The sequence below is a fragment of the Archocentrus centrarchus genome, assembly GCF_007364275.1.
Source record: "Archocentrus centrarchus isolate MPI-CPG fArcCen1 chromosome 18 unlocalized genomic scaffold, fArcCen1 scaffold_23_ctg1, whole genome shotgun sequence".
Taxonomy (NCBI): Eukaryota; Metazoa; Chordata; class Actinopteri; order Cichliformes; family Cichlidae; genus Archocentrus; species Archocentrus centrarchus.
Window position 1 is genome coordinate 6,890,845 of NW_022060145.1, and position 24,293 is coordinate 6,915,137.

Here is a 24,293-nt window from a genome sequence, read left to right on the forward strand (position 1 = left end):
AGGATGATCAAAGGGCACCATTGCAAACAGCTACCAGCAGCTTGGATTCTTTCTTCCTCTTGAATAAAACACACATGCATGGTCCTAACTTGAAGTAAAAGCCACATTGCTTTGTGGCAGTCTCTCTCTCTAGCTCTCTCTCTCTCGCTATCCCCCTCCCTCCCCCAGTTCATGCTCTTATTCTTAGAGCGGTCCTCACTCGCCGCTTCTTTTTCCTCCTCCTTCCTCCCAACCTCCCCTTTCACACTCTGTTGATCAGCTCAGGAAAGGGAAAGTGTTTGTGTGAAACCTGAGGATCACTTGCAGACTGAGGAACTAGAGAGCAGCTACATCGAGTTTTATCCTGCAAGGTAAGATGATGCCCAAAGTAACAATTGATAGCAGTTAGTCTATGCAGTACACCTTTTCTGTGCAATGAATGATATCCAAACCTTAAACAGACCTTGCAGTCAGAGTAACTGAATGACCTGTGATCTCTTGATGTCTAAACGTTGTGGTCTTGAAATGGGACCTTCAGGGAATTGTAGTCATAGTAAAGTGGCAAAGGCAAACTATCAATAAAGGGTCTTTGCAGTTGCTTTATACTAAGACAGCCTGCTCAGTTCATGTACTTTTACCCACAATAGGTGTACAAATATCCCGTCGTCCTGAAGCAACAGCTCAGAACACATAAGACAAGCTTTTTCTGGCCGCTGAAAAAGGGCATGTGGAAATGTCTTGCATATCATTATGGCCGTGTATAACTGGAGGCAAAAAGATATTCCAAATTAGCATATCTCTTCAGGTGGGTAGCCTTGTGTCAGTTTGCATTGCACGGTGTAGGGGTTGCGGCTGTTTTGTGTTTGAATCTTTACCTGAGGCTATGAAGACCAGCACCTCTTGTTTTTAATATGCGGTAGAATTATGTTTACTGTGCTCTCATAATGCTGTGCTTTTGGAGTTATGCTTCATGCTTGTAGTTGTTGGCTGCTGTTCTTGCAAATAACTGCCTGCTATATTTCACAATAGTGAGCTTCCAGCCATGTTTACGCCAAGCAAGACAAACCAGATGAGGGGCGACCTGCAGCATTTCCGCAAAGAGTATGGCTTCTCTAGAAAAGTCCTCCTCAACTGCTGCTTGATGCGCCGCATCATCACCTGGGCCTCCCCGAACCCCAAAGGTACAAAAACCACAGATTTTTAAGTTTTCAAGCATCTGGAATCATCGCCCATTCAGTGGATAAGATTAACCTTTTTTTATACGTAGCGGTATAAATTCAATTTAACTGATTTGGCTTGTGTTAGTAGCTTCACCTTTTAAAGAAATTAACTAATCAAGCATTTTTACATGGAACTTTTTGTGAACACAGGAGCAAGAACAACCATTTCTGCTCGGTACTAGAAACTGTTCTGTTTAAATACATTCTCTGCAAAATCAGCGGGAACAGTTACTTTCAAGACAACATTCAAATATCTGCATTTTAGGATTATTATTGGCTGAGTAGTACAAGATCACTGTACCATCCTGTTGTTACCCTGGGCAACATATTGTGATAGTACCATATTGTGAGTTATTTGTGATTCCCAAATGATGGACAGAAAGTTTTTACCATAACTGTAAGGCCAAGGTTATATCAGTTTCTGCTAGAGACCATTGTTGTACAATGTGAGCAACTAAACCAAAAGTTTGTAATAAAACTGATTTCACTTATGTGACTGGATTTAACAGTAGCCTTATACACTCACTGACTGTACTGTTAAAGTGACTTTTGGCAAAAATGAACTGGAGCTAAAAGCAAACCAAAATGTCCTAAAACTGCTGAGCTTTCAGCGATGCCTCGCACCTTACTGAAACACCAGGATTTATGATTTTACTGGACTGGAAACTGAACAGAATGAACTGCACTGTGAGTCGCAGTCGACAGCTTTATTGATTACTTCACAGGTCATACATATTCACTACGGCCATATATGTGACCTGATCTGAGTTGGAAGTCGCAAGGGTTAATTTTTAGGCCAAATAACATATGAAACAACACAAATTAATGCATTGTATTGTGGGTTCACAGAAAACATGTAAACAGTCTCTCCTTTGTGACTCATTTTGCCAGATTGGGTCATATATGTAAAATTTGATTCATAGCTACATTTAAAAAAAAAAAAAAAAAAAAAAAAAAAAAAAAAAAAAATTTTTGGCACTGAAACAGACTAAAATGCAGAGAGAAAACACCGAGCTGTCCTCTGTAAAGGCCAGTTTACCACCTTTTACACACAGCACAGCATAAATTTAGCTGCCTTGTTAACATGTGATTCTTTGTTTTGGGGGTTTTATTTTTTGTTTTGAAAATTTTTAATGTTGACTGACCTAGTTAGAAATGATATGTTTTTGATGCTTTATTTGCTGATTGATCTATTTTTTTTTCCTTCTTTTTTTCTCTGATATCTGGAGATAATTTTAGTAGTAACAATTAGATACAAATTTTTCAGTGTTTGATTTATGTGTCTTTGGCAGCAATAACATGTAGGACACATTGAGGTTGCTTGTGTTTTTTTTTTTGTTTGTTTTTTTGTTTTTTTTTGTTTCTCAGTTTATTATAACTCTCCTGACGTTCCCATGATAGCATTATATTTAACATGCATGCCAAGCATTACTGTTAAAACCTGGAGCATTTTGTAATTGACAGGTGGTCTCCTGCACTTGTATGGTTTGCCAGTTAAGAAAAATGGGTTGTGTTTGGGTATGATTTAGCATGCTATTAAACAGTCATGAATATCCCAGCAGGGACTCCTAAATGGCATCTGCAGTAAAGATTTTTCTGCAGGGGTAAAACAATAACAGAAGGCCTATAAAACAGCTGTTTTCCTCATGAATCTCAGAAGCAACATAGTGAAATTGCATCTTTTATAATAAAAGAAAAAGCTGTTTTTTTTTTTCATGGTTGTATTGATTAGATTGCAGTCAGAGGGACAGGTGCAGCTTCTAGATCACATAATCACTGTAGGTTCTTTCTTCTGCTTTACCTTACAGTTAACTTTTGAATCCATCTAATAACACGCGAGCTGACAAACACAGCTGGAGCCACACCAGGACCCAGGTGTTTCTGTTAGCCACATTAAGATTGGACTTTCATTCCATTCACTGCTCATTTTTTTGCTGAAAACACGCTGTTGTCCCAGAACAGGCTGTGTTATCAGGCCAGCGTAAGTTTGCCGTAAAGCTGAAAAACAAAACAGTGGTGTATTACATAAAGAATAACAATGACTTCATGTAATAGCGTAACAGAAATGGATTTTCCCAGCTGTCCTTAATTTTTTCCTTCATTTAATGTCTTTTTTTTAATGCAGACATAAAAACAGATTTGTGAGTCACAAGGTAACAGAGAAACGACTGTTGTTTTGGATTTTGAGCCTCTCTTAGCATATGCTCTTCTTGTAGGTGTTGTTCTCATTAGCTGGCAACTCGAACTAATAACATTATCCCCCTGTGTTGCCCAGAATAACCTCCCAGCATGCAGATGATCACACTATAAACCTGCCAGGTGGCAATGGTACCCTCTGGATTTTCAGGCAGTCTGAGAGAAAATGAACATGCTCAATAAAGCGGTTGTTTTTAAAAATACACAAGCCCCCACGTTGTGTCCCCGGGACAGACGTCTGCTATGAGAGAGCGCTTTACAAATCCCTGCTGTTTCTGTGACGCACTAAAACAGGTCAATTGCTTTAGAGGGAAATAACATAGTGTTACATATTCCAACATGTTTCCAGCCTGGGCTTGGATTACATTTCTCTATAAGTTAGACCTATTCTTAACATGGTGGACCAGTGCACTTCACCCTACACTGTTTTAGTACAGTACATTGAGTTGAACTTGAAATTCCCACTGATGGCCATGTTTTGCAATGAATCTGTAAAAATTCTCAGTTTTCCTTTAAGACGTGCAGAAATCTGTCATTGCACGTCGTCTTTGCTGCCAGCAGAGGGCAGCAAGCTACTGATTAAATTAATTCCCACGCTGATGTAACAGTTTGCTGCATTCAGAGATCTTTAGCTGCAGTGCTGGGAGAATATTATTGGATTTGGAGACTTAAGTGAGTCATTTAGTTTGGTTAGAATGATATTATATAAGGATGGAATTAGAGTATATGATTAAATGATGTATTGCCACAACAGAGAGCAAAACTTAAAGGGGGGAAAAGAGATGACTTATACTTTATTTTCATTAATGAGAAACCAATATGTTGTCTACTTTGAGCAAACAAAATGCAGAAATCTGTCTTACGCTCGTACATGTGCAGAGAGAGGGAGAGACTGCAGTATAAAATACAACCCACCAAGATAAAAGGTGCATCAGGTACTTGACGGTGGACTAGGAATATGGAGCTGCAGCTGTTTGCCCGGTTTTATCATCCTTAAAATTGACTCTCATACTGTATACATGCATAGGTGTGGATGTGGAAATGCAGCCATAAATTTCAAAGACTAGAAAACAAAATAAAACAGCCCTGCAAGATAAGACCCCCCCCCTCCCCCCTCCCCCCCCCGAAATCATGTCAGTATCACACTCAGGTAGTGACACTGTCATAAATTCTCAGAATGTCTGCACTGCAGCAGTAATTCAGTGGCCCCAAATGCACTCACTTCAGCTGGGATGCAGCTCTGGAGCACAATATTGAGCAAGGAAATCAGAATATGACTGCTTGGGAATCCATGACACAGAGTTAACCATTTCAGTGGTAGTTTGCAGCTCTGGCAACACGATGAAGAGCTATTTGTATAATTTTCTTCCAAGTCTTTTTAGCATATATCATAATATAAATATATTTTCCATGGCTTAATGCACGATGGCATGCATGCTGTAGTGACTCTAAAGCTCTTAAGCAGCAGATCGCCACCACCTTGAAGACTGCGTTTCTGGGTCATGTCCTTCAGAGAGCACAGAAATAGCCGTTTAAATTTCCCTTTGCTTTTGCCAAGTCAGTGGAAATGAACTGTTATGATGGATTTGCCTTTTTACTCAATTCATTTTGGTTGTCAGACAGAAAAACTCAAGCTTTTACAAATTCTACACACATTAAGATGAATTTCCACCTTTCCTTTTTATTGTCCTCACCAAATCCCGCCGCCTCTCCGCTCTGATGGGAAAATAATTGCTGGGAATTTGCTCACAGTATGATCCCGCATCAGACTGTTGACAGCAGGATGCATTCCTTTAAAGGACCCTTAAACCTTGAGATGTAATGCCAGTCACCATGTCGCTGCATCGTGGAGAACATTTTGGATCCCAGTAAGTGAGTCCTGTAGTGTGCCCTTGACGAGCCTAATTCTGCCCACTGACTGATTTTATCGAATGAGAAATCACAAGTTTTGCCTGTAGCTTTAGGCCAAACGTCTGATTTCGATAAAGCAACTCTGTTTCAGTTTCAATCTGTTTTCCCTCTTGGTCAAGAATGGGGGGGCCTCTGTAGAACTGAGGTGGAAATGGAAAAAGGCAATGATGGATTAGAGGGGTAGCTGAGGCAGCGTGCAGCCTCTCAGTTCAGAGGACAGAGGAGGGGGGAAAAAAAAGAGCGATTGCCTAGAGACTGCTGGCTGGCTGAGATGCTGACATGTCCTACTGTTGTCTTTCATTTGATTCATATGTTGTGAAAAAAGGCTGCCGGAGAATGAGTGGAAGGGATCCCACAGTGATACCTTTCTCTGACATTAATCTTATTCATCGTGCTGGCTAGTATTGGTGACAGGCAAAGAGAAAATGCTACATGCTGTTTACAACAAATGGATCCAGAGATGACGACGGTGAATTTGCAGAAATGCTGCCTCTGCATGCTTGTAATCTTGCGTATATTTATCTAGCAGGACTGCAGGTGTAAAAGCAGGGTGGGTTTGTTCAGCAGGACAACATGTGCTATCCTCCTGGGTTGTATGTTTATCTCTATTAAATGTTTGTTTCAGTGCCAGAGAGGTGGTTAAAAGGAATCATTGCTTGGTTGTTCACAGCACAGAAACTGCTTATATTAGCCAAAGCATACGCTTTCCTTCGTGTCACTCAGCAGTGAACCTGTCAGTCTATTTGTTAGTGTTGGCCATGACCTGCACCCCTCTGCTGATAAACAGGGATTAGCAGCTAACAGCCAGGGATTAGTCAGAGAATAGGCGACCCCTGTGGACCATGTTGTTTGTATAACACCTTAAAGTAGCCTGTTGACAATGACACTCCCTCTCCACGCTGCTGATTGGATACAGCTAACTGAGATGCTGAGTGGTTAAAGACGTGACTGTGCACCAGTCACATATGTAATAAAGCTGGGTCCTTTTGTCCAGGCTATACAAGGAACTCACTCTACACATCATTAAATATGTATTTCTTGCCACAAGCAGGTGTTTTTCCACAGACTTGAAGTGTTTGTTTCTCAGGGCAAACCACCTGTGAGCTTGTGCGCTGGTTCTAAGTGGAAAGTGTTTCATAGATTAGCTGATGGACCACAAATCAGCCAACAATTTTGATAATTGGTTAAACGTTTAAGTCATTTACTGAATAAAAGACAGTTGGAGGCAAAACTCATTGATTTATTTTCATTTGTTATTACTCAGCAGCCTTGATTGTTTTTGAAAGTGACAGTCTTTAAAACTTTAAAAAAGCAAAAAATGTTCACATTTAAGAAATGTCAACCTTACAACTTTGGTCTAAATATAAAACTTTAAGGATGAATGTAAGTGGATTGAATTAATGAGTTAATTTCACATCCTTTAATAGCGTATACCAGCAATTTAGTTTTGCTACATCTACATAATGTTAAATTTGTGGGAGACAGATGAAGGCTCCAAGTCAAAAGGGTGTATCTCGTTAGCTTTACTCCTTAGTACAAAACACTGCAGACTAAAGGTCTCACACTCCAACTCAGTAGCCCAACATGTTTCCCAGTGAAAGACTTGAGCATTTATGAAATCAGCAAAGTCCAGTTTGGTTTTTAAGCTCAATGCTCAAATATCTCAAACTGAGATAACCCTGAATACATCACTATGACACATACATAAATACTTTTCTGATTTATGTATGGATGATTTGAGCTTTGTGACATGGTGTTATCCTGCTGGAAGCAGCCATCCGAAAATGGGTACACTCTGGTCATAGAGGGATGGACATGGTCAGCAATAATACTCAGGTAGGCTGTGGTGTTTAAATGATGCTCAGTTGGTACTGAAGGGCCAAAAGTCTGCCAAGAAAATACCCTCCACACCAGTGATCCTCACTATTTCTCACGTCTGTTTTTTGTCTGTGTTTGATTATAGATTGCTCCATTTTGCGCAGTGACTATATTGTGATAGCTAGCTTGTAGAATCACCGCTGCCGTGTAGCGCTCTGCTGTCCCGGTGTGGCTGCGGCACCGTGCTGTTGGAAACAGTGTCTATGTTGCCAGTTTCCACAGTATCCCCCATTTGGAACCAACTTTAATTGAGGCCAAATGAGAAATAGAATGCAAGTGCATGGAATGTAGAGTGCATTACATCTTTCTGTAGCGTGCTTTTAAAAATGTATTGGTTCTGCAGTATTGCTGTAACCAGTCACAAGAGCCACCAATAAAGCATGGCGAGCCGCATGTGGCTCGGGAGCCGCGCAATGAGTGTCCCTGCTCCATACCATTACACCACCACCACCAGCCAAGTGTTGATACAAGGCAGGATGGATTCAATGTTTTTTTTTGTTTGTTCCAGCCTGTGTGAATTGTAGCCTCATTTTCCTGTTCTTAGGTGACAGGAGTGACACCCAGTGTGCTGCTGTTGCCCATCTGCCTCAAGGTTCAATATGTTTTGCATTAAAGAGATTCTCTTCATACCTTGGTTGTAACAGCAGTTATTTGAGTTACTGTTGCTTTCCTATGAGCCCCAAGTAGTTTGGTCATTCTCCTCTGACCTCTAGTATCAACAAGGCATTTTCACTCAGAGGTCTGCCGCTCACTGGATATTTGATCTTTTTTGAACCATTCTCTGTAAACCCTAGAGATTTGTGTGTTGAAAAATCCCAGTAGGTTGGCAGTTTCTGAACTACTCAGACCAGCCTGCCTAGCACCAACAACCACGTTCAGAGACACTTAAATGGTGATAGTAATAAAAAAATACTTGAGAAAAGTGGGATTTTGAGCAGTTGAGCAATTTGACTTTGGCCATTTGGGACTGTTCTTGCAGTGGAATGTAATAAGGGATGATTTTCTTTATTTTTATTTTTATATATTATAAAGAAAACCATTTCTTGAAGTAGTAATCATGCACTTTGAGTGCTCAGAGTAGAAAAATGCTGTTTAAGAACCAGTCCATTTACTCAACAGCAAAGGATCTTCAAATAACTGCTTTTTTTTTTTCCTTTTTTTTTTTTTTTTTTTTTTTTTTAAGTAGAGCAGAAGGAAAGCTATTGAGACTTTAAAGTCCCCAAACTAGTTATAGATTGCAACAATACTGTAGGAAAAGTTTGTATGAAGTTGGAAGTGTAATTAATCATCAGCTTCTCCTGCATAACTTACCCTTAACCTGGCTGCAGTCTTTTCCTCACGTCCTCCTTTCTCTACATGCGTGCCGGTGATGCAGCCCTGTTCATGGTAACCTACTTCAGTCAAGTGTTTGTGTTCTAGCAGCGGCCTGGGCCCCTCTATAAATAGTCCCCTCTGATTGATACCCAGCACAGCGAAGGCTCGTAAGCTTTTGGCTGCTGCTGGGCAGAAATGACTTTCTTGTGTCTGTGCCACTCGACTTTAACACACCTGTCTCTGTCATGGTCTAATTTATCTCCCCTGCATGTGTCTGATGCCATCCAAGCAGCAGGCAGAGGTCCACTCACAGGCCTAAAAGACCACAAAAGTTGAGTCATATTTCCCCCAGAGATAGTGACTAATAAGGTGTGTTGTATTTAATGTTCATCATGAAGGATAAGCGTCTCTGGCCTACTGCAATTAGGCATGTTTGGTAGGCAGGTTCTGAATGTTAGAAATGGGAATAGTCCAGACTTTTGTTCTTGGGTTTGCATCAGAAGTTAGTGAGGGTGGTCTCTGCCTAGGCTACCCATGGAAAACCCAGAAACTATTAATAATCCATTTCCATCTTTATTGACATATCCTGCGGTGTCAAAACTCATCATTATGGGAACAGGAGAGGTCGTCAAATCTTATGTTTATGGGGGAACGAGTTATAGTAACCTCAAGCTTTATAAAATAATTGTTTTAATTAATGTGTAACAAGTCGTCGTCTAATAAATGCCTTAGTATGCAACAGAAACAGAGAGGCTGCTCCTGTCTGTTAGTTTCAGATACGGAGTTCTACACCTGCCAGAGGGCAGGAGTTTAACAAGGTTGTTGGCAGTGTGTGAGTGATCTGCTTGTTTACAGCTACTTGTTGAGTTACAGGCCTCTAGGGTCAGCAGGGGAGCACCAAAAGACACCCAGGTTCCCATTTTTATACAGGAGGTTGTGGTCGGAGGTGTTTGGGTTGTCCATCTTATTTTCACAAATGCAATATCTCAGGAATGCCTTGAGGGAATTTGTTAGGAATGCTCATTTGGATGCACTCTATACACAATAGTTCTTGCCAGTGTGACAACACAGCACAGGAATTCTAGCACTAGTTGTGACAAAATTTCATACAAATATCCATCCATCCATTTTCTCAACTGCTTTGGGTTGCTTGAGACTGTCCAAGCTGTCACAGTGCAAGAGGCAGGTTACAACCTGGAAAGTTCACTAGTCCAGTGAAGGGCTAAAACAAAGAGCCACCTACTGTTGCGTCTGTTTGCAGACTGGTCCCACACGATAGAGGTTTTATTAGTTTATTCAATTGCTAGTTGTGAAGTGTTTCAGAAATGCATATAAAAATAAATAAATCAATAAATTAAAAAAAAAAAAACTTCATCATTGATTTGTGGACATAGATTCATTTAACTGCATTTTGATGGCAAGCATGCTCTTGAACTGGCATTTGACTGAATCATAATGTGTGGTTGAGTGTTTATTGTAACCCTGTTAAAATGGTGCAAAAAGGTGCAATATTAGATGAAATACAGTGTAAAACTTAAAAATACCAACCATTTTAAACAGAATGTAAAGAACTGAATATTGTCCCAGTTTCTCTGGTTAGAGCTGCTTTATGTGCCAATACCCTGCAGTTCAGTCCATGAGACTAATGAGCAGTGATTGATACTGGGAAGCAACTTTACAGCATTGGTAACTATTTTAACCAAGAAGGACATCTCAGAGCAGCAGTAAGTGAAAAATATAAGAGTTGGCAAAAGACACCTGAGACAGAGGAGAAGAAGGAGGGAAGGTAGAGTAATTAAGCAGGAGAAATGGTGGAAAGACTGGATAAGGGCAGCGAATGCAGAGTGTTGTAGACAAATGGCTGAAGGTGGAATCTCTGTCCAGAATGGCAGAGAAATGTTACTACTTACATCTCAGAGCTGGAAGGCCTGTTCCTCTGAGACACAGGCAGAAATCTGTTGAACAGGCTGGAGTCTCCTGCAGCTCTTCTGATAAACCTGACCATGCATGACAGCAAACAACCATTATAACAAGTAAAAGGACAATTCACAGAATTTTAGGCACCATCCGGCTGGGATGTTCTCATGCTGTTATTGTTTTCACATGTCGAGTTTCACTTGCTTCACTACCTGGTAACTTACAGGTAAAACATGTAATTTAATAGAATCGCTTTTAAGAAAAGCTGGAAAGTTGGGTGTGGTGCTTTAGCAGTGTTGCCTCACAACAAGAAGGTTGCAGGCTGGAATCTTTGTGGAGTATTTTATCTCCAGGTACTCTGACTCTCACTTCCTCCCACAGTTGAAAAACATGCATTGATTTAGGTCTATGTGTCAGCCCTATGATAGACTGGTGACCTGTCCAGGGTGTACCTTCCCTCTTGCCCTATGACAGCTGGGATGGGGTCCAAACCCCCTGCAACCCTGAATTAGATAAGTGGAAGATGGATGGAGTTACCACTAGAGGGTGCCTCATAGTACCACCACATTTCAACAAACTGTGCGATCAATAAAAGGAAATAAATATTGGAATATCTTACCAATAGGAAGAAAATGTTTCCACTTTTAAGGCACATCTCAAACAATGGCTGATGGCAAACCTGGTCTTTGATGACTTTCAATCTCTTTTTTTTTTTTTTTTTTTTTTTTTTTTTTTTTTTTGTATGATGTGGTGTTTGTATTTGTGTCTTGTTTGAGTTTCTTTTGTCACATATCTGTATGTTTTTGTTTATTGTAAAGTTTTATGGGACTGCAGATGTAAATGAGAGGTTTGGATAAAAATCTGATATGTTTACATCTCTTCTTAATTGATGTCCAATTAACATCTACTGTCCCTGTTAAAGAGAGTACGATGGAAACTAAAGCAGTTCTAAGTAAATGCGTAAAAAGGTTACTTTTTTTTTTTTTTGCATTTTTTTTTTTTTGTTTGCATTTTTTTTTTTTTGCATTTTTTTTTTTTTTTTGTTTGCATTTTTTTTTTTTTTTTTTTTTGCATTTTTTTTTTGCATTTTTGGCCACAGCGGCTTTTATGGGCAGTGGAGAGAGACAGGAAATGGGGGAAAGATACAGGGGAAGACACGCGGGCAAATTGGCGATGGGCCGGGACTCAAGCCCGCGCCGCCCGCACTGCAACACGACACATGTGTGTGGTCGCCAGCTTCACCACTAAGCCACCTGGGCACCAGGGAGTAGCTTTTAAACCTCTAGCCCACAGCTGTTCAATGCTGGAGAGACCCTGTACTTGAACAATCTTCCAATTTCATAAACGTCTTTAATGAGATGGATATAAAAAAATTTTTTTTTTTTTTTAAAATTTATTTCTTTATTTTTTTTATTTGGTTGCTGTGTAACTCTTAAGGAGTGAATGAGAGTTTTGCTGCAGCAGTGTTTAATTTCATGAGGAATCGTGTCTCTCCCTGTGATTCCTTCAGATCTCCCAAATTAAGTACCATGCACGTCAGTAGGATCTGCAGCCAGTATGCCGTGTGATTTCCTCAGATGTTATCCCAGAATATTGCAATCTTTGGGCTGGTACAAAAATAAGCCCCAACTTCTATGCCGCTTTGTTGATGTTGGGTATGTTTTCAGACTACACATTTGGGCACAGAATTCACAATTGTTTTGGTGACATTATATTAATGTGCATATTGGCATTATGATTTTCAGACACTACTGAGCCCTACGTGGGTCACACAGTGTAATCTTCAGTCAGAATTAGCACCTTTGAATTGTTTTTAACTGGCATAACAGAAGTTACTGTTAAAGGAAGCTCACTTTGTATCTTGATGTAATGCTTTAGGTCCTTTTTTGCTGTGCAATGGGAGGTTGATGCCTTATTAGTTTCTTAGTAGGAACTAATATCAAGAACTTTCTTCTTTGTGGCACTTTTAGGTTTTTCTTATTAACAAGGTTGAGAATTTGTTACCATTGCAGCAACATATTAAGGGCAACCTCTTTATTTGCTGCTCCACAAATGGCATCAGTCCCATTTATTCTCACTTGAGGGGAAAACCAGGAGTGTCAGTGCTCCCAGTGGACAAGGCCTATCCTCAAGTAACTAGTGTAGTTTGTGGCTGTCGCTCTGTGGGCAGACGCGCACCCTGTAGAAATGAGGTCAACAAACCACACCAGGCCTTTAGGAAGAAACCAAACAAAATGAGGTCATGGAAAAGAGATGGCTCTCAGCTGGCCTGCAGAGCTTTTTAGCATGGCACAATATATGCTTTGTTATGACGGTTTACTTTCAACACTAACAAAGTCCTTCACCAGAATAAATTTTCCATTTGAGTTCTTGCTGTGTGTGTTTGACATTGTGAAACCTGCTAAACTAACACTGCCTGTATTAGTGCAATGCGATCAGCAGCATTAAAAGGACTGTTAAATTATTTTGCATTATCCATACAGCAAAACTCTAGCAAACAGAGCTGAATGAACCAAGATGGTTTACAAGGAAAACATGGTCTCTTCCATTAACTGCTACTTAAAGGATTGCCACCTTTTTGTGAAATGGAGTACATTAGCCCACCATATAATCCCCATGTGATGCATTTCCTTGTACTTCTAGGAGTGCTTATTGGCAATCCACTTCTGCTGATGAATTTCAAACATGATGGCCTCCCAGTAATTACTGTGCTAATGTTCATTTGTACTGCATGGCAGTGGGTGTAATTTGCCCATTCCCATGACGGCGACTAAGTTGTTTTTATTTTTCTCATCTTAAAGGCATTCTTTCAGTAAATAGCTTTTTTTTTTTTTTTTTTTTTGGTTGTTGCGGAGAGAATTGTGCCCCTCCAGATTTAAAGGTTCAAAGGAAGCCTTCGTGAGTATGTGAATTAAAAGTTTGTTGATCAGATGAGTGTGTAACACTTAAGCTCAAGAATATTTCCAACCTGCCACTGAGTGCCACTTACCAAATTAAGGTTGCAGTTGTTTGGTCTGCCACAATCCACAGTATTAAACACAGTAAGCAGCTGCACAACTCCCAGGTATAAATTGGCTCAGAGTAGGTATGTTGGATGCCTCTAACAACTAAAGCAATTCCCTTTATATTCTCCTTTTATCAAAGACGCTGCATGTTTCAAGCATGTTGGTCTAATATGTTAATACAACATGTTAGACCAAAATCCTGACATCAGACATCACTCATAAGGAGACAAGGTGGAAGGGAACCAAGGTCAGGGACACTGACCTTGAGGGACTCCTTTGTCCCAGCAGAGATTAGGTTTTTAAATGATTTGTTGTTTTATTTTATTTTGTCATCATATACTTGTTTCTATGTTTCTTTCCTTACCTCTGACTGGGGGGAGAAAAAAAAATTGCCCTTAGGGGATAATAAAAATCGTTGAATTGAATTGAAGAGTGGGAAGATGGTTGGCCCAGATGACATACTTGTGGAGGTATGGAGATGTCGAGGAGTGAGGACAGTGGACTTTTTGACCAGGCTGTTTAACACAATCTTGGAGAGTGAGAGGATGCCTGAGGTATGGAGAGGTAGTGTGCTGGTACTGATTTTCAAGAACGAGGCTGATATGCAGAACTGTAATAACTGCAGGGGGATAAAGCTGATGAGCCATACGATGAAGCTATGGGAAAGATAGGTTAAGAAGGTGATGATCAGTGAGCAGCAGTATGGCTTCATGCCGTGAAAGAACACTGCAGATGCAATGTTTGCTTTGAGTGTGTTGATGGTTGAAATGGTTTGGACATGTGTGGAGGAGTGGATATATAAAGGATGTTTGTAGATGGAGCTACCAGGCAGGAGAAAAAGAGGAAGACCACAGAAAAGGTTCATGTAATGAAGGAAGACATGCAGGGGGTTTGTGTGACAGATGAGAATGCTAGGGATATGGTCAGATGGAGGCAGATGATCCATTGTGGTAACCCCTAAAGGGAGAAGCCAGAAGAGGAAAACATCACTCATATTCTTCTGTGAAATAATATACATACCTGTTTTCACAGGACTCTGTTCAGTCCTGCAAAAAATAAGCACACCCCACGATTCAGTAGCTTGTAGAAACCTCTTTAGAATGGAGTAGAACTTTATTGTCATTATACATACAAAGAAATTAATCATTATACAACGAATTATATAACGACATTCCGTCATAATATAACGAAAGCAGCAATAACTTGAAGTAATGATTTTCTGTTTGACTTTATCACTCTCTCACATTGTTTTTTTTTTTTGCCACTCTTCTTTACATCCTTGCTCAGTTTATTAATGTTTATGGGTATTTGTTTATAGAAAGCTCAAAGTCCCAGCACAGCATTTCGATCAGGTTGAGGTCTGGACTTTGACTGGGCCATTGCAACACCTTGATGCTTTATTTATTTATTTTTTTTCTTCATTAATTTTGTTAGATTTGCAGCTGTGCTTGGGCTCATCATCCTGTTGCGTGATCCAGTTTCAGCCAAGCTTTAGCTGTCAGACCGGTGGCCTCATGTTTGACTCTAGAATACTTTGGTATACAGAGGAGTTCACGGTCAACTCAGTGACTGCAAGGTGTCCAGGTCCTGTAGCTGCAAAAAAATTGCCTCAATCATCAGCCTTCCCCAACTGCACCTGACAGTTGAACAGTTGGTGCTGTTTGGTTTTCACCAAATGTAGTACTGTACAGTATGGTCAGACATCTCCACTTTGGTCTCATCTGTCCAAAGGACAATGTTGTCTTTTGGTTTGTTTAGATGCAACTTTGCAAACTTAAGCTGTGCCACCATGATCTTTTTCGAGACAAGAAGCTTTCTCCTGGCAACCCTTTCAAACAAGTCATAGTGGTTCAGTCTTTTTCTAATTGTATTGGCATGAACTTTAACATTTAACATGCTAACTGGGGCCTGTAGAGTCTGAGATGTCATTCTCAGGTTTTTTGCACTTTCTTTGAACATTTCACTGATCTTGGGGTGAATTTGCTGGTACCTCCATTGGTATTGTGTTAACATACACCTGAATGCTTCAGACCAGCTTGTTTTTTTTTTTGTTTTTTTTAAACTGATCAGTTAATCAAGTTCATTTGATTAGCAACATCTGTCTGGTACTTAACCTCTTAATTCCCAAGGAAGCAGAGAGGGTGTACGTTTTTCATACGACTGCATGAAAATGTTCTATTTCACATGACTAAGCTATACTAAGGTATACAGTTTATATTAGCAACACTGTATTTACAGCCTGAAAGGGCCACTAGCATGAGTGTAGACTTGTTTAACCCTAGAACACTAACATTAGGAGATTTGTACCCACGTGAAAGTGAGAGTGATAGTGTTGCAGAACTTGCGTTAGTCTTCTCAGGTTAAATGTTGAGATTGTTATAGCTTACCTGTCCTGCCAGAAGGGGTTCAGTGTGGCTGAGTTTTCCATCTATGTTCTGCTGTTTAGTTCAGTCTTCACTATTTTTAAGTGCCCCCTCAGTTCCTGCAGTCTCTCCATTGTCCATAAAATTGGCAGATAGTGAGCCTTTGTGGTTTAGCTCTGAATCTCTGAATCATGAAATAAAAAGCAGCCGCACAGCAGTAAACCCAATCTCCCGCCTCCTATTTTTCTCCTCTCCATCAAAGCTCACGGCAACTTCTGCCACATTATTAGTGAGCCAACTAAAGGTGGCCTTGGTGAATTTGCTCCAGTGCACTATGGCTGTTATGAATGATATACTCAGGCAATCCTGTGGTTCAGCTTTTCCGGCTTTTTGGAAAATTAGTTTTTAAGGAGTTTACAGTAGGAAAAAAGTAAAATAAAAAAAAAAGAAACATTTTCCCCCAGCCTTACTGATACGATCACTGCTGTGCATATTGGTTCTTACATTAACACATTATAACAGTCTCTACCCCATATCCCCGGGCGCCCTTTGGCTGCCCCCTGCTCCATGCTGTGCTGTGTGTACTACATACTCCATGTGTGTGATGGGTTAAATGCAGAGAATGAATTTCACTGCATGTATATGTATGTGACAAATAAAGCTCTTTCTTTCTCTTTCTATTAGTTCTGTTTAGCTGTGTGTTTTGGAGAGTTTGATGGAAGACTGACTGGCTCCTGCTCAAATAGATTTACATAACCAACTCCCACATGAAAGGCTACCATATACAACTAGATTTGTGTATTTATTTTAAAATGTATGAAAGTAACAATATTTAAAACAAGCACATTCAATCCCTGAGAGATGGAAATATTTGTTTTTCTTTGAAAAATTAGTTTGAACAGCAGCTTCCTCCACAGACTGATCTGTAATGAGAGTTCCTGGCCAGCATATCAAAATCGATGCCCTAGAAAATCTGAGATTCTTTCAAGCTCAAAATTTGCATCTAATTTCACACTTTGAACAACATTTTGATCTTTCCGAGCCTGGAAATGAAACCAGAGAGATAAAGCTGCGTCTTTGTGCACAACCCAGGCACAAATATAACTGAATTTTATTGTAAATGGTACAAAATGAAACTGACAAATGTTCTTGTTTTTTTGAAAATTATGTATTCATTTTGAATTACATACCATCAACAAAGCAATGAAACATTTTGTGTTGTTATGTCTGGCATTAAAGTTGTGTACTGTATGCCAAAAAGAAAAAAAAGACTCTGTGAAAGACTGTGTGGCCAATTTAAGATTCTCAACTTTGCAAAATTGCAAGTAATTTGTGGATTTTATCATCTACAGTGCATGAGATAATTAAACTATTTGGAAAATCAAGTGAAATGTCTGCACACCCACCATTCTGCTGTGGAAATCACTGCATTGGCTCAGGAGTACTCCTGAAAACCACCATCAGTTCATTGACAAATGCCCATTAACACTCAACCATGCAAAGAAAGCACCCTTCTCTGGGTCCTGATTTACAATATACTGAAGAGAAAATGGAAAACTCTCTTGTGGACTGAGCATTCAAATTTCAAAACTTTATCAAGACACCATGGAGACCACATCCTTCAATCTAAAGAGGAGAGGGACCATCAGGCTTGTTATCAGTGCACAAATAGCCGGTATCTGTGATGGTATATGGGTACATTAATGCACATTACATGGTGAACTTGTAAATCTGTGAAGACGCCATTAATGCTGCACAATATCTACAGCTTTTGAAACATGTTCTGCAATCCAGATGAAATCTTAATGAAAAGGAAAAAAATGGCTGAAAACCACATTTTGTGCACATAATTAAAACAGAACGAGCCTTAGTAAGAGTGGTAGCTAAACTGGACCTGTCCCTAGTTAAAATATTTATCCCAATAAAGAGAAAAAGTAAAGTTTTTCAAACTCGTGAGCAGCTGAAATCCTATACTGAGGAAAAAATGCTAAAATCTTTGGGTTTCAAAAGTACAATAATTGGTTTCCTTAGTTCCAAAACACAGGATGACCTTTAAAGAGGAGGTGTTGCAACACAGTGGTAATCATGCCAGGGAGGCAGCTCTGCTGAACTGCATTGCTATAAATGGGAACACAAACAAAACTACACTTAAGTACACAGTATTATTTAATATTTTTGCACTATTGTGATATTATAATATATTTTGTAAAACATCTAATTTATTTATAAGATTTATATCAAGCAAAGAAAACAAACCCCCACTGTTCCCATAGTTTACCTCATAAAAAACCACCAACTATACATCATTTTTCTCCTGTCTGTCTCAGAACCGTGTGCTGTTGTGGGGCAGTGCAAACCCTCCCCCTCACAGCTGGATCTGGTCCCACTCCTTTTCTGAAACTCATTTTAACTCTAGTGATCGTCATGACAGGCTCAGAAATAATGTGTCACTTAAAACAGTAGTCCGTCTGCATGCTAAATTACCATAGCTAAATTACTAAAGAAATCAAATGTAGACACAAAAATGTAATTGAGTAAAAAATTGAGTAATATCAAACCTCTCTTGAACTCTTGGGCACTGTGTTTAACTGACATTAACGAATGGATGAGTACAAACTTTTTAAGACTAAGGACGAAATGGAAATTCTTTTCAATGGCCCTGAAAACCAAATGTGATTTGCTTATTCATAAGTTAGGAGACAGGGTACAACCACAAGTTAAGTTATTTTAGATTCTGAATTGTGCTTGAAACCCCACATTGACTTCATTACCAAAACAGTCTTCTTCCATGTCAGGAATATTGCCAAAATATGACTCTTAAGACTTGCCATGACTCTTAAAAAGTTATTCATGCCTTCATTTCAGGTAGACTGGATTACTTCGGATTGCTGGATTACTCTACAGGTTTATCGGTAGGCTGCAGTTCCAGAATTCTGGATAAGCTAAAGCACATTAGTCCAGTCGTAGTGGGGCTACACTGGCTTCCAGCATCCTACAGAATTGATTTTCAAATAGATTTTTCAAATAGTCTTAAATGTATATAAAAGCCTGCCAGTCTGGACCTCTCTGTGTGGAGTTTGCATGCTCTTCGTGTGTCTGTGTGCCTTCTCTCTGGGTACTCTGGCCTCTTCCCATAGTCCAAAGACAGGCATGCATAGGGGTAGGTTTATTGGTGATTGGGGTTGGACCGTCTTACATGTCTGGCAGTTTGTCGCTCTATATCCCAACTTGCACTCTTAGAAACACCACTGCCAATTTGTTAGCTTTCCAATACTCCTCACAGAGGAATAATTGGGGATGCAGTGTTTGCTGCTTATGCCCAAAAACTCGGGAACAGGCTACCTCAAAATACTGGAGAAACACACTCTACATATAATTTCAAAAAATACACCTTTTATATCTGGCATTTAACTACTGTTTCCACTTAAATAATACCAGAGATGTTTGTTTCTTTATATTATTTTTGTTTGTGTTTTAGAGGATTTTATGCATTTTAAAAATATATTTATATATTTGTGTGTGTGGGGGGGGGTGGTATGTATTTCTGATAAATGTCTGTAGTTTGTATATGGGAATTCGGATTCTTCAGTAAAATAGTTTATTATATATGAAAGCTTTGACATTTAATTACAGATGACTGACAATAACCTATGTATTAAAAATATATATTAACCGTTATGAATAAATCACGTTATTCATTACAGTTATGTCAAAATAACAGGAATGGTCTTCCCCAGAGAGGCAATAAATCAAAAACGTGACAGCCTGGAACATTATCTTAACATTCAACACTGGACCAACTGCATTTGAAGTAGAAACAGCCCTCTGCAGTATAAACCCATAATTTAAATGCCATCTGCATTTCCCTGGTGACATAATCTGTCCCCTTTTCCCTATTCAGTCACCTGCAGAAAATAGTTTGAGATTCATGATGTCTGTGTCTTTAGTGTGCCACCATACTTTGAAGGTCTGGTGCTATGAGTAAATATGGGGGACTGATGCTTTCCAGATCATTATTGGTTTTTGCTCTCAGTGAAAATGAATGCTGACCCCTCACTCAATCAAACCGACTGAGGTTCTGGAAGGAAGGATGAAGTTCATTACTGTCCTTGGACATTGTGTTCATTACTCAGATTTATTGAGAATTCCTCCTACTTTCTTCCCTTTTCATTCTGTCTTTCCTGTTCCCATCACCTTTCAGTATCAGAAATACACTTAAGATAGTTTTGAAATTCCACAAGAATTTCCAAAATGTCCTTAACCCTTTAACTGCGGCAATTGGCGTTGATGCACCTGTTACCTACCCTTACTTGCCGCGATCAGCTGATTAACGGCAAGCATATCACCGCTGAAAAGTCTGATCAAACGTACTTTGATTTTTTTTTTTCTCCAATATCTCGCATAATTACGGTAAGTCAAACTGTTTATTATGGCAAAAGTCTGCAAATGGCAGCACCTTTGAAGTTAACGTGCCTGGCGGTGGGCCCATGGTAATTAAAGGGTTAAAAGCAAATTGTAACTAAGAATTTTTTAGTTATAGATGAGCAAGGACTGTTACTGGTATTAGTCTGCTTAGCATTATGGATCATACCAGTTGGTGTTTCTGATGGTGTCATTTAGAAATTGTAGCTAAACCTATTTGTGGTTGCTTCAGTGTAAAACCCAGCACACTGTTGCTGCCTATATTTTCATTATACTTAAATAAGTTCCCTGTCACAGTTTGGTTTGTTTTGGTTATGTTTGAAATTCAGTGCACAAACACTCTCCTTCAGAAGTATTGGGACAGTGAGACCAATCCCTTTTATTTTTGCTGTAGATATTTTTGGATATGACATTGAAAGATGAATATGAGACAAAATATTAACATCTCAGCTTTCGTTTCCAGGCATTTACATCTGGATTTGTTACACAGTTCAGAAAATAGCACCTTTTGCCTGAACCCACCCATTTTTCTTGTGAGCAGAAGTATTGGAACATGTGACTGATAGGTGTTTTTGTTGTCCAAGTGTGTCCTGTTGATTATTCAAACAATAAGTAGTGCTGAATGTCTACGCTCAGTTTCAGATTGTGCATTTATAGTTGAAGGAGTAACCAAGATGAAAACCACAGAGCTGAGAAGCTGAGAGAAGATGGGAAGTCAATCAGAACCATTGCACAAACATTGGCCTTAGACAGTACAACCGTTTGGAATGTCCTGAAGAAGAAAGTCGTCACTGGTGTACTAAGTAACAATGTTGAACGGGTAGACCAAGGAAAACAGCAATTGACAGAAACATTGCAAGTGCTGTAACAAAAGACCCTAAAACAATGTTTAGTGACATCAGCAACAACCTCTAGAAGGCAGGAGTGAAAGTATCACAATCTCCTGTTTGCAGAAGACTTCATGAACAAATGTACAGATGCTTCACCAGAAGATGAAAACCACAAATTAGCAAGAACAGCAAGAAGGCCAGGCTGGAATTTGCCAAGAAGTTCAGAGACAGGTCTCTGGCCTTAGCTTCTTCATAAATGCATCTTCATTGTTCTTTGCAACTTTATAGTGCTTCAATATGTGTGCTGAAAAGGCACAAAACAGTGCCCACCAGTACTAAACTGTGCTCTGTATTGGGTGGAAACATCAAGGATTAGCATTGCCAGTCATGCCACGATGTTCGCTTTATAGTCATGTCACCTGCATCCATTAACAAGCTGCAGGGGCCCCATCCATTAGCTTACATTATTAGATGTACATTATTCTCTTCCTATTTGATGTCCACCAATTAAAAAGAAGGTCACCTGCTCAGCTGACAGATGTAGGCAGTGTTACATCTGGTTCAGAGCCAAGGGTGAAGAGCTGCCTTTACAGCATCACAGCGTGACATTTCCAGCTCAGTCCTGTGTATCCAAATCCGACACACTGCCTGTCTTATATGTGCTGTCAGAAGTCATATTAAAAATTCATACAACTTTTACGTCCCTCCAGGACTTTGTCGAGATCCCAAAAGCGGCGATCTAGAATACACGCTGCTGGCTGTACTGGCAAGTAAGCATGAAGGACATTGTTCAGTGGGATAATGAGGTGTTGGACCTCATAAGGATTTAGAAAAGGGGTTTGAAGCAAAATTCAAAGCGCCTGTGTTTGAAAGCATATCAAAAGAAATAGCTGAACGGCATCACAGGTGAATGTGGCTCCAATGTCACCTCACACTTAAGAGCCTTAGGGATTGCTTCAGACATCTAAAGAATTTAACAAAAGAGGAATATGTGGCTCGTTTCGCACATCTAACCTTTTCAAACTCCTATTAGGTTTTGGCCACAGTGAGTTCATTATGTGTGTTACAGAAAATCAGTTCTCAACAATAAATCACAACTGAGCATTAAGCCTTGCAGTGTGAAAGTAGCTTTTGTCAGCAGGCATTAATATAAGACCTAATGCCCCTTGGAAAAAAAAGAGCTGGAAGTCAGTTTTGCCATCTCAGAGGCTGCAATTAAAATGCAATCGTGAAGAAATATAGCATTCATCTTTGAAGTGTGGATGGGACTAACGTTTCTCTGTGTGTATGAGTTTTCAAGTACAGGCCCCTTTTCAGCTTTACGTGAATGGACATAGCGAGTCAGCCTTATCAGCGTCTTGTTCAAAAACCTTCATGTCCTCAAATGGCCCAGGCGAGATACCCGAGTGCAGATAAAATGTCGAGTCCGAGGAGTAATGACGGAGATATACAGAGCAGTGTCCTCAGCAGAAGGAAACGGAGATAGCAGTTCAGGTTTTGCTATGCCATTATGTTCATCCAGATTTATAATGATGGGACCACGTAAAGTTTCCATAATGACCTTTTCAAAACAAACTCCTCCTAATTCTAAACAATGCTAATGAATCCCAATGAAGACAGACTGCAGTAGGCCTCTTGATAAGCATTTGGGCAAAACGCCATTTAAAACCTGCCATATGTTCGGTGTGATGATCCATCACTCCGTAATGCAGGGTATACACACTGCATCAGAGTGATCTCTAAAGAGCATACAAAGCAGGAGACTGGATTTTAATTTCAGGAGGCATCCCATATGCTTTTCAGGAGTGCCCTGAGGGAGCATTTGTGCTAACATTAGTACACTGATGTCATAAGCAATTCATTACTGTCGTCAGATATCGACCTGACTCTTATCTGCGGTGACACCCTGCATTGTCACGGCTACGGTTAACCTTTTGTCCAAGAAAAGCACTAAATTCCTGTGGTCCCTGTATCTGCTAGCATTAATGGAATGGGTTAAGATTTTATTTATTTTTTCAGCTCTACAACTCCATTAATCCTTTAATGATTTAAGGTTAGTTCTCCCTTCTTGTTTGAAAGAATCATCAATATTAATGTCTGCAGCAACTGGCTTAATAACAACACTTAATTGTGGCAACATTGCCTACATCCTCTGTACTGCTGACCATTAATTCTTTAGCACTACTTTGAACATGTTTTTATATAAATATATATGCACTGTATTAATATTAAAATGTTGATGATTAGTCGGCTGAAAGAAAATCAGTTGCCAGCTGAATTCCAGCCAGAAATAACAAATATTTAACAGCTCATTAGATTATTTTTGGACAAAAATAAATTTTTCTTACACACCTTAGAATTGTAAAAGAAGCTGGATTATGGTTAAACTAGTCCTTTTTTTTTAACTGTTAAATGATCAAAGGATAAGTAAAATATTCTGCATGGTTGTAAAATCACAACTTAAGATTGTAAACTTATAGTTCATTTAAAAATATAGACAATAATTGGGAGTGTCTTATGTAGGTGAGGCAGTGGACCCAAAGTGCAGGCTGTTGAGACTGAGTTAATAAACAAAAGATGAACTTTTGAGGCATGCAGATGTCCAAGAAAGGCAGCTGAAAACAAAGTCCAAAAAACCAAATGGGGGGGAAAACACACAAACAAACAAGCTGTACAACATGACAAAAGTGATAAGGCAAACTGGGTCTTTAAATAGATGAGTGGGGTAATTAGGGAGAGAGAACACAGCTGGGGGAAACAAGGCACAGGTGAACAGACTCAAACTGATGAGACAAGGGGGGAACGTAAAACTAAATACAAGCCGCAAGACACAACAGAGTATCAAAATAAAGCAGCAAGACAGAAAAACACCACAGAAATGCAGACTTGACATGGGGAACAGAGGAGGGCAGGAAAACTGGGACTGGGAACAGAAAAGTCCACAAAACAGAGGTGACAGCTCTGGGGGTTGGCGAGGCTGTGGAGGGAGCAGCTCTGGGGGCTGGCCAGAACCATTTGAACCTTGAGGCTGTGGTTTAATTCTCTGCTGTTTGGTTAAGATTAGCCATAAAATTATTTGAGGCTGATCGCAAGTTTGTGGTTTAGGTTAAAATATTTTGAATAAATGGTAAATAACAAGACGGGTTTCAACACACATGCCACGGGACCAATACTAAAGGACACCACATGGCTATTTGTGAGTGGCTTTGACAGAGCAGCAGCATTTGAAGCCTTTTGTATGAGGAAGGTCTAACTGAC

At 39.7% G+C, this 24,293-nt stretch overlaps 1 protein-coding gene across 1 annotated transcript in view; it reads left to right on the forward strand.

Annotated features, from left to right (window-relative positions):
• The first annotated feature begins 214 nt into the window (after positions 1 to 214).
• The window catches only part of kcnip4a (potassium voltage-gated channel interacting protein 4a), a 141,820-nt gene continuing 117,741 nt past the window's right edge, over positions 215 to 24,293 (forward strand). The window contains exons 1-2 of the mRNA XM_030722572.1: positions 215 to 350; positions 1,009 to 1,160. Of these exons, the coding sequence (XP_030578432.1) occupies positions 1,022 to 1,160 (139 nt within the window). The 5' untranslated portion in view covers positions 215 to 350; positions 1,009 to 1,021. The remainder of the gene's footprint in view (positions 351 to 1,008; positions 1,161 to 24,293) is intronic.